The sequence below is a fragment of the Sparus aurata genome, chromosome 7 (genome assembly GCF_900880675.1).
Source record: "Sparus aurata chromosome 7, fSpaAur1.1, whole genome shotgun sequence".
NCBI lineage: Eukaryota > Metazoa > Chordata > Actinopteri > Spariformes > Sparidae > Sparus > Sparus aurata.
The window spans coordinates 33,600,446-33,615,084 of record NC_044193.1 but is presented as its reverse complement, the minus strand read 5'-3'; the positions used below and the strand labels follow the sequence as shown (position 1 = coordinate 33,615,084).

The 14,639-nt window shown below is 41.9% G+C and overlaps 1 protein-coding gene across 3 annotated transcripts in view; it reads left to right on the top strand.

The window, feature by feature from the left end:
* The window catches only part of asxl1 (ASXL transcriptional regulator 1), a 38,819-nt gene that overhangs the window by 14,832 nt on the left and 9,348 nt on the right, over window positions 1–14,639 (top strand). For 2 of the 3 annotated variants that reach the window (XM_030422423.1, XM_030422422.1), the window contains exons 2-6: window positions 4,649–4,732; window positions 7,913–8,032; window positions 11,077–11,272; window positions 13,880–14,049; window positions 14,254–14,338. In XM_030422423.1, the coding sequence (XP_030278283.1) occupies window positions 4,649–4,732; window positions 7,913–8,032; window positions 11,077–11,272; window positions 13,880–14,049; window positions 14,254–14,338 (655 nt within the window). The other variant, XM_030422424.1, reaches the window with a different exon arrangement.

The following is a 14,639-nucleotide window of genomic DNA, read 5'->3' as shown; positions in this document are numbered from 1 at the left end:
TAATAACAATCATGACAAAAAATTAACAAAGACTGCAGATCACGATAAGAGGCTGCAACTGGCAGTGAGCAGCTCTCTTTTCTGTTAGCAGTGAAGTGACATAGTCCATGACAGAACATTATAGAATATGATAATGTATAAAATAACATTTAATGGTAAAAAAAAGTACAGTTGCAGTAGGCTTCTATTATAAATATGCAGCATATAAATAGTTTATCATCATTATTATTATTACTATTTTTCTGCATATTCTTGACTTTGAATGGGAGCTGCTGTAAAGCATGTCTGTTTCTGATTTATATATTATGCAGTCAGTTGTCCATATTTTAAGTTAAATTAAATGAATCAAGACAGATGTCACATTTACATGTCAGGGTGTGGTTATTATAGACACAGATTCAATATTTAAGTGTCATTTATCATCACAGTATCAGCGTTACATACGCCGTTGCGGTGGTTCAGCCAGGTACACTGATCCCTCCACTTAGGGAGAAATAATGGAACTGATTGTAGATTGCTTTCAGAACATCAATCACCTGAAAAATGATAACAGAATTATAGGAGTGAGAGAAATGATGCATCTCAAAATATTAAATATGTTGTAATTTCAATTTAGAAATTTTAATACTTGTTATTACGCAAACCCCTATTACTTTTTGCCATCATTGCCAGATCATACTGATTTTTCAGGGACAGACTCTCTAAACCATTAAATGGGAACAATTTCAATAAATAAACAAGTCTTTTTCTTTTTTTTTTTTCAAAAAAACAGTTATTTTCATTTTTCGTGGCTGGGCCACTAAAATTATACATGGGGTCAGTAAAACTCGAATCTACTGGCCAAGCGGGCCAGTAAGAAAAAATTTTATGTTGGACACTGACTGATAACGGTTCTCAGTCATCCAAGTCATGGTAATGACTCCTCTCCTCCAAGGGACTTCTTCAGCCACTTCCTGACTGAATCCTCTAGTTTTGTGTTCTGCTAGTGTCACTAGCCCCATTCACACCGGTGTTTGGATGCAGCTTTAGTGCGCCAATTCCCTGCCTCCGTCTCAGTGTGAATTGCTTGGAGGCGGCGAGGGGTGAAATTTCACTCCGGCGCTGATCCGCCTCTGGAGGTAGTATCAGGGCCGCATTATTTGCAAACCGAACCAGTGTCAAGGATAAGCCGGCTTCACGTATCTAATGTGTGTCGATTGTATAGTCTGATAACTGCACAGGTCCCTCACTTAACAAAATAAAGAGCAATTTCCAACAAAGCAACCAAACAAAAGTAATGTAGTAACTTTTGTAGTGTAAAGCGCCAGCTTTCTGTGTGAATTACACAGTGGTTCGTCTTTAAAGTGAAACTCTCATAAAAAATCAACCTAGGCTTTATTTGTGATTGTATATGAGTCAAACCTTCGTGTAAAAGCATAATGTAAAAGTGTAAAAGGCAATTCGAGTGCGACCTTACAGGAAGGAGAAGAAGGAGATGGTGGACCCCTCCTCAAGCCTTCCTGTTAGGTTGCACTCGTGGATCGACACCTTTTGTCTGCCATGATGGCGGCGTGCCGAAGATACAGCTGCTAACGTGTGCTGTTCAAAAACCTTCTTTTTAGTAAACTCTGTCTACACACAATGTTCTCAATGCTCGTGTTCATATGTAGAGAACCTGGTGATACTAAGTGCAAAGTTTCATGTTGTGTCGAGCCTTCTTAGGCTAGCATCAAAATTGCTATTTTTAAAACACTACCAGTGCCACCGCATTCCATTGAAAATGAGCTTGCCCGAAAACGAAACTATGGCAAATCTTAAAAGTGCCTCTTTCGTCATAATCATGCTTTTTACACAAAGGTTTGACTCATGCAGCACACTTAGTGTACCTGGGTGAATCGCCATTGGTGGAGAATTGGAGAACCACCACCAACCTGCCAGCAGCACCTACTAGTGTGCATGTTTCTGACCGAACTGTAAGAAACCGTCTCCATAAGGGTAGCAAGAGTGCGAGACGTCCTTTTGTGGGACCTGTGCCCACAGCCAAGCACTGTGCAGCTCAATTGGCATTCATGCAAAACACCAGAATTGCCAGGTCCGCCACTGGCCTCCTGTTTTCTTCACAGATTAGAGCAGATACACACTGAGCACATGCAACAGGTGTGAAAGAGTCTGGAGACGCCATGGTGAAGGTTATGCTGCCTGTAATATCATCCAGCATGACCAGTTTCTTGGTGGGTCAGTGATGTTCTGGGGAGATAAATCCTCACACAGACCTGAATGTAGGGCTGGGCAGTATGGCCTGTAAGTAATATAGTGATATTTTTAGGCTATATCAAATCATTGCTTTGCATTTCAAATCACACCTGACTATTATTACACAAGTAATTTGACTTCTTCTGTGAAGGAACATGATTGAGTGACATTGACAGTGAAATAGGCCTAGCTTGTGTTTTGTAAGGAAAACGACCTAAATCTCTTTGTGATGGCTCTATTCTATTGTTTATAGAGCATAATGATGCCTTTGTAGATATTTAATTCTTGTAATGGTATTTTAATGGCCAATTCAACAAAAACGACTGAAACCTCTTAAATATGCCAAGTTTTCTAATGATTTTGGCCATTACTGTATATCTACATGTGTGTATCTTAAAAAAAAAAGTATTTCTTAAATATATCTTTGTTTATGTCTGTTTTTGATGAAAATTGTAAGTCAGTCATGGTTAATGTGTATAGCAGTTCCTAATGATGTAATCGATTCGATCCAATATTGATTTAAATGCTTCGATATCGATTAAGTAATTGGTAGTAATAAATAAATTAGAGCTGCAACAATTAACTATCGAGTAACTCGAATAATTCGATTACAAAAAATGGTTGAAGCAAAATCTCTGCCTCGAGGCTTCATTTAATTCCTATCACCTGCGTTATGTCAGGGATAATTTTTCCACATGGACTGTTATTGCAGACACACACCACTAATTTCAGAATTGAGTTAGCACGATGGTGGAGAGCCAAGAGCCGTCCGTCAAAGTCAGAGAATGTCCAAAGTTTGGGACCATTTCACAGTTAAAAAAGAAGATAACAAAGTGCAACGTGTCTACTGCAAAGCAGAACTGGCATACCACAACAGCACGTCGACAACGATTCAACATCTGAACCGAAAGCATCGAGTTGTTAACACCAGCTCACCAAGTGTCACCGACACAAGCTAACATAAACATTGATGTTAGCTAATTTAACGTAGCCTTCCATCGCTAATTAGAGCGTATGGTATTTGTAGAGGCTGTAGCCTGATGTCGGTATGACTAGAAATCATGTTAAGATGTGGAAACTAATTTGTGTTAAATTGCAAGAGAGTAATAGTCTACACACCAAATAACCTCTTTCCACACACACACACACACACATCTCGTCTGTCTCACTCTCCCTCACGCACGGGTGCACACATAAACAAACACACACCAGGAATAAGAGCCAATAGCTTGGTCTTTTTAACAGGCCTGTCATTTTCGTTATGCATTATTTGTTATTGTTGTTTAATAATGCAAAATGATTTTTTATTAGATTACTCGATTAATCAATGGGATAATTGGTAGAATACTCGATTCTAGAAATATTCGATAGCTGCAGCCATAAAACAAATTCATTCGAGTACCTGTTGATAATTTTTTAATTCAAAAAATTAAATTTGAATTGTAAATCTCTAGGAAGTTCTAGTTCGAATTGAAATGTAAACAAAGGCACACGATGTGTGCATGGACATAACCACGGTCCCTCCGCCCTCCGGCTAGACGCGAGAGGGTAAAATGTTGACACTGAACCCCCCTCTCTCCCCGGAGGAGAGTGCTACCTGCGGGCGAACGGTGCATCGGCCAGGGTGAGACCGGCTGCGCTGGGAGTTTACAGCCTCTGAAAGAGCGGGTTGTCAGGCATCGGCTTCCCGCCTCCACAGCTCCAACGGTGTTTCCGCGGCACATCACCCTCCGACCCTCGAGCGAGGTCGCCGGCAAGGCGCCTCCAGCTGCTGGGGGTGGGGACCGAGAGGTGTCCGGCGAGGGACAGCAGGTGGTCGGGGGCCTGCTTGCCTGAATCGATTCAGAGGATTTTCTGAATCGATATTGAATTGGGAAAAAATATATTGCAATGCATTGATGAATGGATATTTTTACCCACCTCTACATGAGATGTGATACAGTATGCCTCATGTTATTTTGTAATCTGTCAAATGGACAATCACTCCCTCTAAGAACTGGTATGCTAGAAGTGTAGCAACATAGCAGCTTCTCCTTTGTTGTTTAGCAGTGGTTGGCAAACTGCGTCTGTGACCAATGACCGCAGTTCCTGATTTGATCTGAATGAGGCCTTATGGAGGTGCAGATGTTGGCATACTACAGATTAGTCCAGAACTGTGCCAGCTTCCTTTCTATATTTTTATACAACCCTGATAAATTATGGAAAAAAAGATGATAATAATAATAATAATGTATCTGTCGCTGGCACTTAATTGCTTCTGTTAAACAGGTCAGTGTTGAGATAGTTGATCATGTTAAATCATTAGGATAAATATAGTCTAGCTTCAGCCTTTGTGGTCTGCTCTTGAGTCTAGACTGATCTTTTATTCATTGCACAACTGTTCTTCCATGCTCAATACTATGTGGATGTTTTCCAGGTTCTGGAGAACTTCTCTGATGCACCCATGACTCCCAAACAAATCCTCCATGTCATCCAAACCAAGGGGCTGAAGGAAATGAGGTCACACACACACATCACACAGCACACACATGAACTGAACATGTCAATTAGTGTGATTTTTAACTGAATTTTTCTTTGTTCCCCCTACATGGATTACTTGGCCTGCTGCTCACCTACACAGGAGGTAGGTTGGAAGACCTTTATTGCACACACTTATAACATACCCTGTGGAACCAAACACTTGTCCTCTTTTTCATGCTCATTCATATTCTGTAAGGCTTACTAGGAGCTTGGCAATATTGCCTTAAAATGACATGGCATTATATGTAGGCTATATTAGAATTCAAAATATATACTATATACACTACTCACAATAAGTTAGGGATATTGTTATTTACATGAGTGCTTTTCCTATTTGGTCTGAATTTTAATGAAATAAGTAAAAGTTCCCTTTGATATTACTAATAATGAATGAGAAGAAACACCATTTTCATTAGTTTAATATTTATTACCCCAAAAATTTAGACAATAACAAGGATAGCCCCAAATAACAAAAATTGACAATGTCAGTAGCGGGTGTTGCCACCATTTGCCGCAATGACAGCTTGAGAGCGACGTCTCATGCTCCTCACTAGCCTCATGATGTTGTTCTGAGGCAATGCATTCCACTCCTCCACAAGTGCTACACGCAGTTCTGCCAGGTCACGTGGGGGTGGGGTACGATCATCCAGTCTCTGCTTCAGCTGGTCCCAGACGTGCTCTATGGGGTTCAGGTCAGGGGACATTGCTGGCCATACCATATGAGGCACTCCGACTTCCTGAAGTCGAGCTGTGACAATTCTGGCACGATGTGGTGGAGCATCATCATCCATGAACAGAAAGTTGGGGGTGTGCTGGCGGAATTGGGGGATGATGATGGGTTCTATGATGTCTCTGAGGTAAGAACGTGCAGTGACTGAGCCATCTACAATAACCAAATCTGTTTTGCGCTGACTGGTGATGCCTGCCCAGACTGTTGCACCTCCTCCACCAAAGGGAACCCTGGGGACCATGTTGACCTCGGCGTATCGCTCACCTCGCCTTCTCCAGCAACGCTGACGACCATCATTTCTGTGCAAGGTGACCCGACACTCATCAGTGAACAGGACGGTAGACCACTGCTGCATTGTCCAGGTCACATGGTCTTGTGCCCACTGCAAACTTTCACGGCGGTGTCTTGGTGTCAGTGGAGTCACCTACAATGGTCGTCTGGCATTCAAGCCAAAGCGGTGGAGTCGGTTTCGAATGGTTTGTCTGGAAACCCTAGTACCCCTCACATCTCGTAACTGGGCCTGCAGCTATGTGGCAGTTTCATAACGATGTCTGGGTGCATAGGTCCTTAGGTACTGGTCATCGTTGCGGTCTGTTACTCGTGGGGCTCCACTCCTGGGTCTGTCACGAACTCTGCCAGTAGTTCTGTGTCTTGATGCAAGTCTGCTGATGACACTTTGAGACACACCAAGTTCACGAGCAACATCTGACTGCCTGCCACCGACCCGAAGGCGCGCTATGGCCAGGTGGCGCTGCTCGTCCGTTAAGTGACGTTGTGTGTTCATGGCTGTTTGAATGATGAACTTGAAATGACTTATTGACAATACCAGCTTTTTATACCCACAGAATGTTGGAATTGATGCCACATTGAAAGGGGTTGTCTTTTAGTTTTTTGGTATTGGCCCCAATTGGGCTGCACAAAAAATCGTTAAAAAATCGCGATCTCTATTCACACATACATGTGATCTCATATCTACACACAGCGATTCTGAAGCATTTTATATCTCGAGCTGAATCACAAACAAATGCTCCTATTTTCCTCCCGGATTTTTTGAAGCGCCCCCAAACGCAGCACTGCCGCTGCCTCCGCCCTCAACCTGTGGTAAAGCATCTTTACAACACGTGATTCAGTGGCGGAAGCCCGCCTGCAGTTAAGTGTATGGAAGGAGTGAGTGAGAAGCCGTTTTTAGACGGGGCAGCAAGCCGCCAATCTGCCCGTCCTTTTAGCGGCTAGGTCCGCGGTTTTGGACAGAGGGCGGCAAATTGGGGGTCTGTTTTGGTCCGCCGATTTCCCGCCTCGGAGGGTACACTTATTTCCGCCTCGCCTGCTAGATGAGCAACTGGACAGCCGCTGAGATCAGGAGATGCTAGCGTCTCCTGGATCTCTAGTTGTATGGTTGTGTTAGCTTGTTGTTGTAGCCACAATCTAGGAACGGTCGCTACTTTCAAATTAAAAGCCCCCCGCTAAGAACCCAGCTCTAAACTCCAATGGGGTGTAATGTAAAGCTCTTATTTTGAAAACAAATTCGTTATCAACTGCTCACAGCCCAACATCGGGCTTCACGTCACGTCACATGTTTACCTCTACCTCTGAGGCGGCTTTTGGAAAAGGAAGAAAATTATGCCTCCGTTTTAGAAAGCCGATCACAGCAGCTATCACATATCACCTAGCTTAAGATACGGCCCCAATAAACACTGTACAACATGAGGTATAAAAGGATGCCCTCTCATCTTGGGAGACTAATTTTCTTGTTTTTTTTTTGTGTAAAAATAATTTCTCATCCAATGATAGAACTTAAAATGAACAAAAAAACATTGCTTTGGCAGAGGCATAGTAGTATCTGCCATACTATCATATTTTTTTTTTTTTTTTGTTCCAAGTTCATCAGTGCAATAAACATTTTGTGAAAAAAATCGTGCCAGAGAATCGTGATCTCATTTCTAAGCAAAAAAATCGTGATTCACATTTGTTCCAGAATCGTGCAGCCCTAGGCCCCAATATGAAAGGCACACTGTACACAGTGAGACCATTACGTGGAAAACACAATTGCCTCCCTATCCCAAAACTCTCTGAAGTGAAACAAACACCGTATGTATGAAATCCACTGAGTCTCTCACAATATCCCTAACTTATTGTGAGTAGTGTATATGTGTATAGAATATCTTTGAAAAAGTTAATTTTCTATTCCATAGTGAAAATTGCATATGTTCTAGATTCATCACACATAAAATGAAACATTTTGTTTTAATTTTGATGATTCTGGTGTACAGTATATGCAAATCCATAAATCCAGTATCTCAAATTATTACAATATTTCATAAGACCAATCAAAAGAGGGGATTTACAATACAGAAATGTATTTTCAGTTATGTACTAAATACTTGGCCGAGGCTCCTTTTAAAAAATATATATGTATGTGTGTTCATGTGTAGTGGTACAGCTCCTTTGGCCTGCCTGGTCACCATGCTGCACTCCCAGGTGAGGGGAGACAGAGTCAAGAACAGCATCTTCTTCAAGCTTCCTGGACGGATGAGCCTGTTCACTCTAAAGGTACTTAACATGATCCATTTCACCCTCAACACACCTAACCACTCTGCATATCAAGGCAGCTTCTGTCATTTTACATCACCATCATAAGTGGTGTAAGTAGAAACGTGCTCCAAAAAATTTACTTTTTAAGAAGACGCATGTCACATTAGAGAAATGCCAGCATGGTCTTGGCAATGTCCCTTTCAGTAATGGTTAAGACTATAAACCAGCACAGAAATTACAATTACCAACAGAAACCACCATGATCTGGACAGACATCACTACCACTAACAAAAAACAAACTTGGCATAGACATAAAACTTCACACAAACTTTTGTAACATTGTAAAAATAATTGAACAATTCTTTGTGCATTGTCCGTGGTATATATAAATGTCTGTGGTGTATGTGTGTATATATATATATATATATATATATATATATATAGATAGATAGATAGATAGAGATAGATAGATAGATAGATATAGATATAGATAGAGATAGATATATAGATCTCATATAGATATAGATATAGATAGATCTAGATATAGATATAGATAGATCTAGATATAGATATAGATAGATCTAGATATAGATATACATACATACATACTAGGGCTGTCAAAGTTAACGCGTTAATAATGCGTTAACGCAACTTCCTCTTAACGTCATTAATTTTTTTTAGCGCGCCAATAGAATAGATAGAATAGTCTTTATTGTCATTGTACAGGAGAGTACAATGAAATTGAGGGTGCTCCCGCAGCAACAAATAAAACATTTTTTTTTAAAAATTAACGTTTAAACGTATTAACGTTCGGTATTAAAAAAAAAAAGAAACGTGCATTGTATGATTTACGGCCATCGATGGCACTCGTGTCTTGATCCAGAGGGTGGCAGAGGAATAAGAATGGGAATCAGAAGGAGAAGAAGAAGGGTTGGTGTTCGGGAAAAACACGGTGGACTGAAAAGTGAAAGTGAAAGGAAATGGTGAAAGGACTTATGAACTGCAAATTTACTTTCAAAACACTGCCAGATGGTTCGGTCCATAGGACAAAAGTTATCTGCACGTACTGTCGACATGAAATGAGTTACCACTGAAGTACGTCGAGTCTCAAATATCATTTGTCAAGCAAAACACATGGCAGATGCAGAGAGCCCACCCCAAAAATTAATCGTTTGACAGCCCTAATGTATACCTGTAGTTATGTACTTTACCCCAACGATAAGGTACTGGAAAATTTTAAAAATGACCCTTAAAAGTGCTTAATAAGTGCTTGAATTTTACCTATTCTTGATGGATGGCTGTAATTACTCTAAGACACCACAGTGTAAAACTGACACGTTCAATATTTTAAATGCTTCAGTGGAGCAATGTATTAGATGAATTACCTAAAAATGAATTAATAGGAGAAGACTTTCTGGTGTGCTTCTTGCGTATACAATGGGGAGAACAAGCATTTGATACACTGCTGATTTTGCAGGTTTTCCCACTTACAAAGCATGTAGAAGTCTGTATTTTTTATCATAAGTACTCTTCAACTGTGAGTGATGGAATCTGAAACAAAAATTACATTGTATTTAATTTGCATTTTATTTGCATTTTATTGCATGACATAAGTATTTGATACATCATAAAAACAGAACTTAATATTTGGTACAGGAACCTTTGTTTGCAATTATGGAGATCAGACGTTTCCTGTCGTTCTTGACCAGGTTTGCACACACTGCAGCAGGGATTTTGGCCCACTCCTCCATACCGATCTTTTCCAGGTCATTCAGGTTTTGTGGCGGTCGCTGGGTAATATGGACTTTCATCTCCCTCCAAAGATTTTCTATTGGGTTCAGGTCTGGAGACTGGCTAGGCCACTCCAGGACCTTGAGATGCTTCTTAGGGAGCCACTCCTTGGTTGCCCTGGCTGTGTGTTTCGGGTCGTTGTCATGCTGGAAGACCCAGCCACGACCCATCTTCAATGCTCTTACTGAAGGAAGGAGGTTGTTGGCCAAGATCTCGCGACACATGGCCCCATCCATCCTCCCCTCAATACGGTGCAGTTGTCCTGTCCCCTTTGCAGAAAAGCATCCGCAAAGAATGATGTTTCCACCTCCATGCTTCACGGTTGGGATGGTGTTCTTGGGGTTGTACTCATCCTTCTTCTTCCTCCAAACACGGCAAGTGGAGTTTAGACCAAAAAGCTCTTTTTTTGTCTCATCAGACCACATGACCTTCTCCCATTCCTCCTCTGGATCATCCAGATGGTCATTGGGAAACTTCAGACGGGCCTGGACAAGTGCTGGCTTGAGCAGGGGGACCTTGCGTGCACTGCAGGATTTTAATCCATGACGGCATAGTGTGTTACTAATAGTTTTCTTTGAGACTGTGGTCCCAGCACTCTTCAGGTCATTGACCAGGTCCTGCCGTGTAGTTCTGGGCTGATCCCTCACCTTCCTCATGATCATTGATGCCCCACAAGGTGAGATCTTGCATGGAGCCCCAGGCCGAGGGAGATTGACCGTCATCTTGAACTTCTTCCGTTTTCTAATAATTGCGCCAGCAGTTGTTTCCTTCTCACCAAGCTGCTTGCCTATTGTCCTGTAGCCCATCCCTGATGTCCTTACACAGCTCTCTGATCTTGGCCATTGTGGAGAGGTTTGAGTCTGTTTGATTGAGTGTGTGTACAGGTGTCTTTTATACAGGTAACAAGTTCAAACCGGTACAGTTAATACAGGTAACGAGTGGAGAACAGGAGGGCTTCTTGAAGAAAAAATAACAGGTCTCTGAGAGCCAGAATTCTTACTGGTTGGTAGGTGATCAAATACTTATGTCATGCAATTAAATGCAAATTAATTATTTGAAAATCATACAATGTGATTTTCTGGATTTTTGTTTTAGATTCCGTCTCTCACAGTTAAAGTGTATCTGTGATATAAATTACAGACCTCTACATGCTTTGTAAGTGGGAAAACCTGTATTTGTGTTTCAAATACTCAAATACCCGACTGTAACTTTTTTCTCAAGATGAATAGTGACCTTTTTAATTATAACCCTGTGCTATTCACACTCTGTAGAAGAATGCCCTCCAGTGGACAAAGACAACATCAGAATCAGAGACCCCAACGGAGCAGGCAGGCAATACTGCCACCCCAGCTTCCAGCAGCACCCCTGCAGGCCCTGCTGTTGCCTCAGTCGGCCCCACTGAGGCCACTGAGCAGGAGAGCTGTGATTCCACTGAAACCACTGCTGCTGCCAGCGGAGACAATGACGGTAACACCACACACTAATGACGAGGCTTACCATGCTAGTCAGTGTCTCCAGTTTGACACAGTGGTCAGGCATACACTGAATACATGAGTGCTTTTTTCTGTATCAAATCTTAGTTGGACAGCGGAAGCTCCATGTGCACCGGAGGCAGCAGGATTAGCAGCAGGGTCGTTGGAGTTAAATTGCACTGTATAACTTGAAAGTTGACTCACAACATAATGGTGGGCTATAAGGAGAACTTGATAACATTAATGAGGGAAGGGAAGTTTATTGAATATTTTTTTATAACAATAAGAAGTCTGCAGCTTTTTATATAACAGCTCCCACAGACTGAAATATACTACTCAAATATATCTGCTGATAACAAATGCTCTGTTGTTGCATTTTCGATTACTAATAGCGGTGCCCAAGGCACTGAACAATGTATTTTTCTGTGACTAGCTCACTTCAAAACAAAAGTCATCTCCTGTTTCGCCAATGTAATCTTTTTAACGCGGAGGGGCAGCAGTAGGAAATGGTTGTTTTGCATTAGCAGTATGTACACACAGTTTTCTACATACAGTGAGTGTCTTTTCTTGTAAAAAGCCCGGTATACCCATCATCACCGGTGTCATGAGTCATCAGGGAAGTCAGTGGGAAAATTCACTCAAACAGTCACTGTGGCAAACCTACAACGGACAGTGATGTTGCTGATGCATTAAAATTTGAAAGGATAAAGTGAACTCACCATCTACATTGTGAACAATAAATCTGTTATTGAAATAATTATAAAAAGAAACCTGCTCTCAGGATGGTTTTGTATGCACAGTTTTGTACATCTCCAGTATTGAAATGCCAGTGTGACTGTTTTTTGCACTGAATGTCTTGGCCATTTTAATCTGTACTGAGCTCTTCTTGTATTTGCTTGCAGGCAGTTTAAATGACTGAGCAAATGTCCAGAAGCATCACAATTGTATGATTTTGTACATGTGCAATCATTCTGAAGATTTCTAGTCAAGAATAGCCTTTCATTATTTAATCTTTCCCAAGGTATTAGAGATGACTACATGCACTGCAGCAGGGGATCTCTGTTATACCCCTTTCACTCTGCCCAAAAAGCCCACTAACACCCGCTGACGTCAGGCTTTTGTAGCAATGCGAATGTGTGTAACCAGGATTTACTCCTTGATCCGGCAGTAGTCACAGGTATTGATCAACTCCAGCTTGCCTCAGCTCTGATCTAAATGTAACATAGAGATGAACACTCACCCTTTTTAGGTGCGATGCTATGACGTGTGCTGAAGTTAAGGCTGTTGCCTGGTTAATACTTTTCCATCTGTCTCTGTCAGGTAGCGCTTGAATATTGTTCAGATGACACTTGGCTTGGGCAATATCCAACATTTTACATCATGATATTATCCTAAGATGACATGTAGCCCCTTTTGAATCATTTGGACTGCCATTTTCTCCTGTTTTCAATTCAAAATGTTGCTTAAATGGCAAGCAGGTGTTCTCCTTAGAAACTAAGTCATGCCGCTACATCAGGCAAATTAACCTGTGCTGTGTTCCGATATCCATACTTCCATGAGTACACTTAAACGTAGAACACTATCCACACTTACTAAGTACGCAGATTTCAGCAGGTGAGTATTGTTCCAAATCTAATACTCCGTGGTGCACTTAACGGAAATTATGATCGCGACAGCCGGCGCGGCGGCAAAAACATCCCGCTTTGAACGGTGAACATAAGACATCTACGGCTTTACTTTTTAACAATTACAATCCTGCAACATGGCTCCGCTGCAGGCGCTGTTGTCTCAGAAGCTATTTAAAAAAAAAAATCCGAGCGGAGCGCCTCTGCCTGGCTCCGCTTCTTTCGCTACGTAGACAAGATGGCGGCCGTTGAGTGCGCAAAGTGTACATCGTTGCACACTCAACAATTTTGCCGTTATGAGTGCAACATCCGGGTCCTTTAAGTACACTTCTTTTCACCGCGATTGATATCGGAACACCCTACGTACTCAAACTAAGTATAGTAAGTACGGAAAGTATGGATATTGGAACACGGCACTGTAGTAACCTCTGCCTGCCTGGTCTCCTCAAACATTGAAGCACATTGCCTCTGATGGTAGACTTCAGTATCGTAGATAAGGAAATATAAGCATTATGATATACCCTTAAAACAATATGTAGCCGCTACCCTTCTCTGTTAAGATGTTGTTGGGACAGAAGGAGGAGCAGCAGTGTCATTTCATACAGTGTAATGCTCCCACATGGCAGACACTTTGTTTCACTTTTTTTTTGAGTCCTGGAAAAATCAATGGCTAGGGTCTGCTGGAAGGCGAGATGGACAGCAAAATTGATGCTACACAAGAGATAAAGATCGTTTACTAACATCATGAATGTCATCTAAATTGCCAAAATGAAAACCAATGAGGTGAATTTGGGCCAATCCCGATGCTGAATCGGTACAACCCTGGAAAATGTGTTTTGCTGCTAAATGCTTGTAACATCAAGAGCTATGTTGGCCACTGCACAGACCTCTTGTGAATGTTTTCTTAGTATAACTGCCATTTGTAAATGTGTGTGTGATGGAGTGGAGTTGTAAATGTATTTTTCATTGACCTGAAGCCTCGGTGGATGAGAGTTCGTCCAGCGCCTCCTGCTCCACAGAGCTGCAGGCTCCCAGCAGCCAGCCTCAGACCCGTCTCAGCAGGGCAGCAGGACAGCAGGGACGTACAGATACACAGCAGACCCAACACGCTCAACACGCCCAGACCAGACTGAGCCGCTCAAGACAGGTCAGCATCCGGCATGAAGCCATTGGCTGCTCCGTGTTTACTATAGAAATTATAAAGTGTGTTCATTAGTCGAGAATTTGAGAGCAATTCCAAAGTGGCATTCAGCAAGAGTTGAATATGGTTAAAAAGTTCAGCTTAACACACAACTTTACAACTTGTTTGTACTGTTTCCACCCGTCTGTCCCACCATTTGTGTTGTTACAGTCAGGGAGACAGAGGAAGAAAGCCGTCATGATGCCTCGTGTTGTCCTCACCCCTCTTAAAGTGAATGGAGAGCATGTCCCCTCAGGTAAGAAACACTGGACCAACATAACCACAACATTAAAAGGGACATATTATGCAAAACCAACTTTTTAATCATTTGATTATGTACATTTGGGACTCTGGAGGGCCTATGAGCAGGCAAAGTGTGAAAAAAGATGATTCAGTCATGTTTTTCTTGGCTGCCTCAGTCAAAATACAGGAGATAAAACTCGCAATGTAGACTTCACACCAACTGTGATGTCACACTTCGGTTTGCGACCTTTCACCCCGAATGTTGCCACCTTTCCAGGAAGTTTACCTCTTTGTTGTGTAGAAGAGCTCCGCCT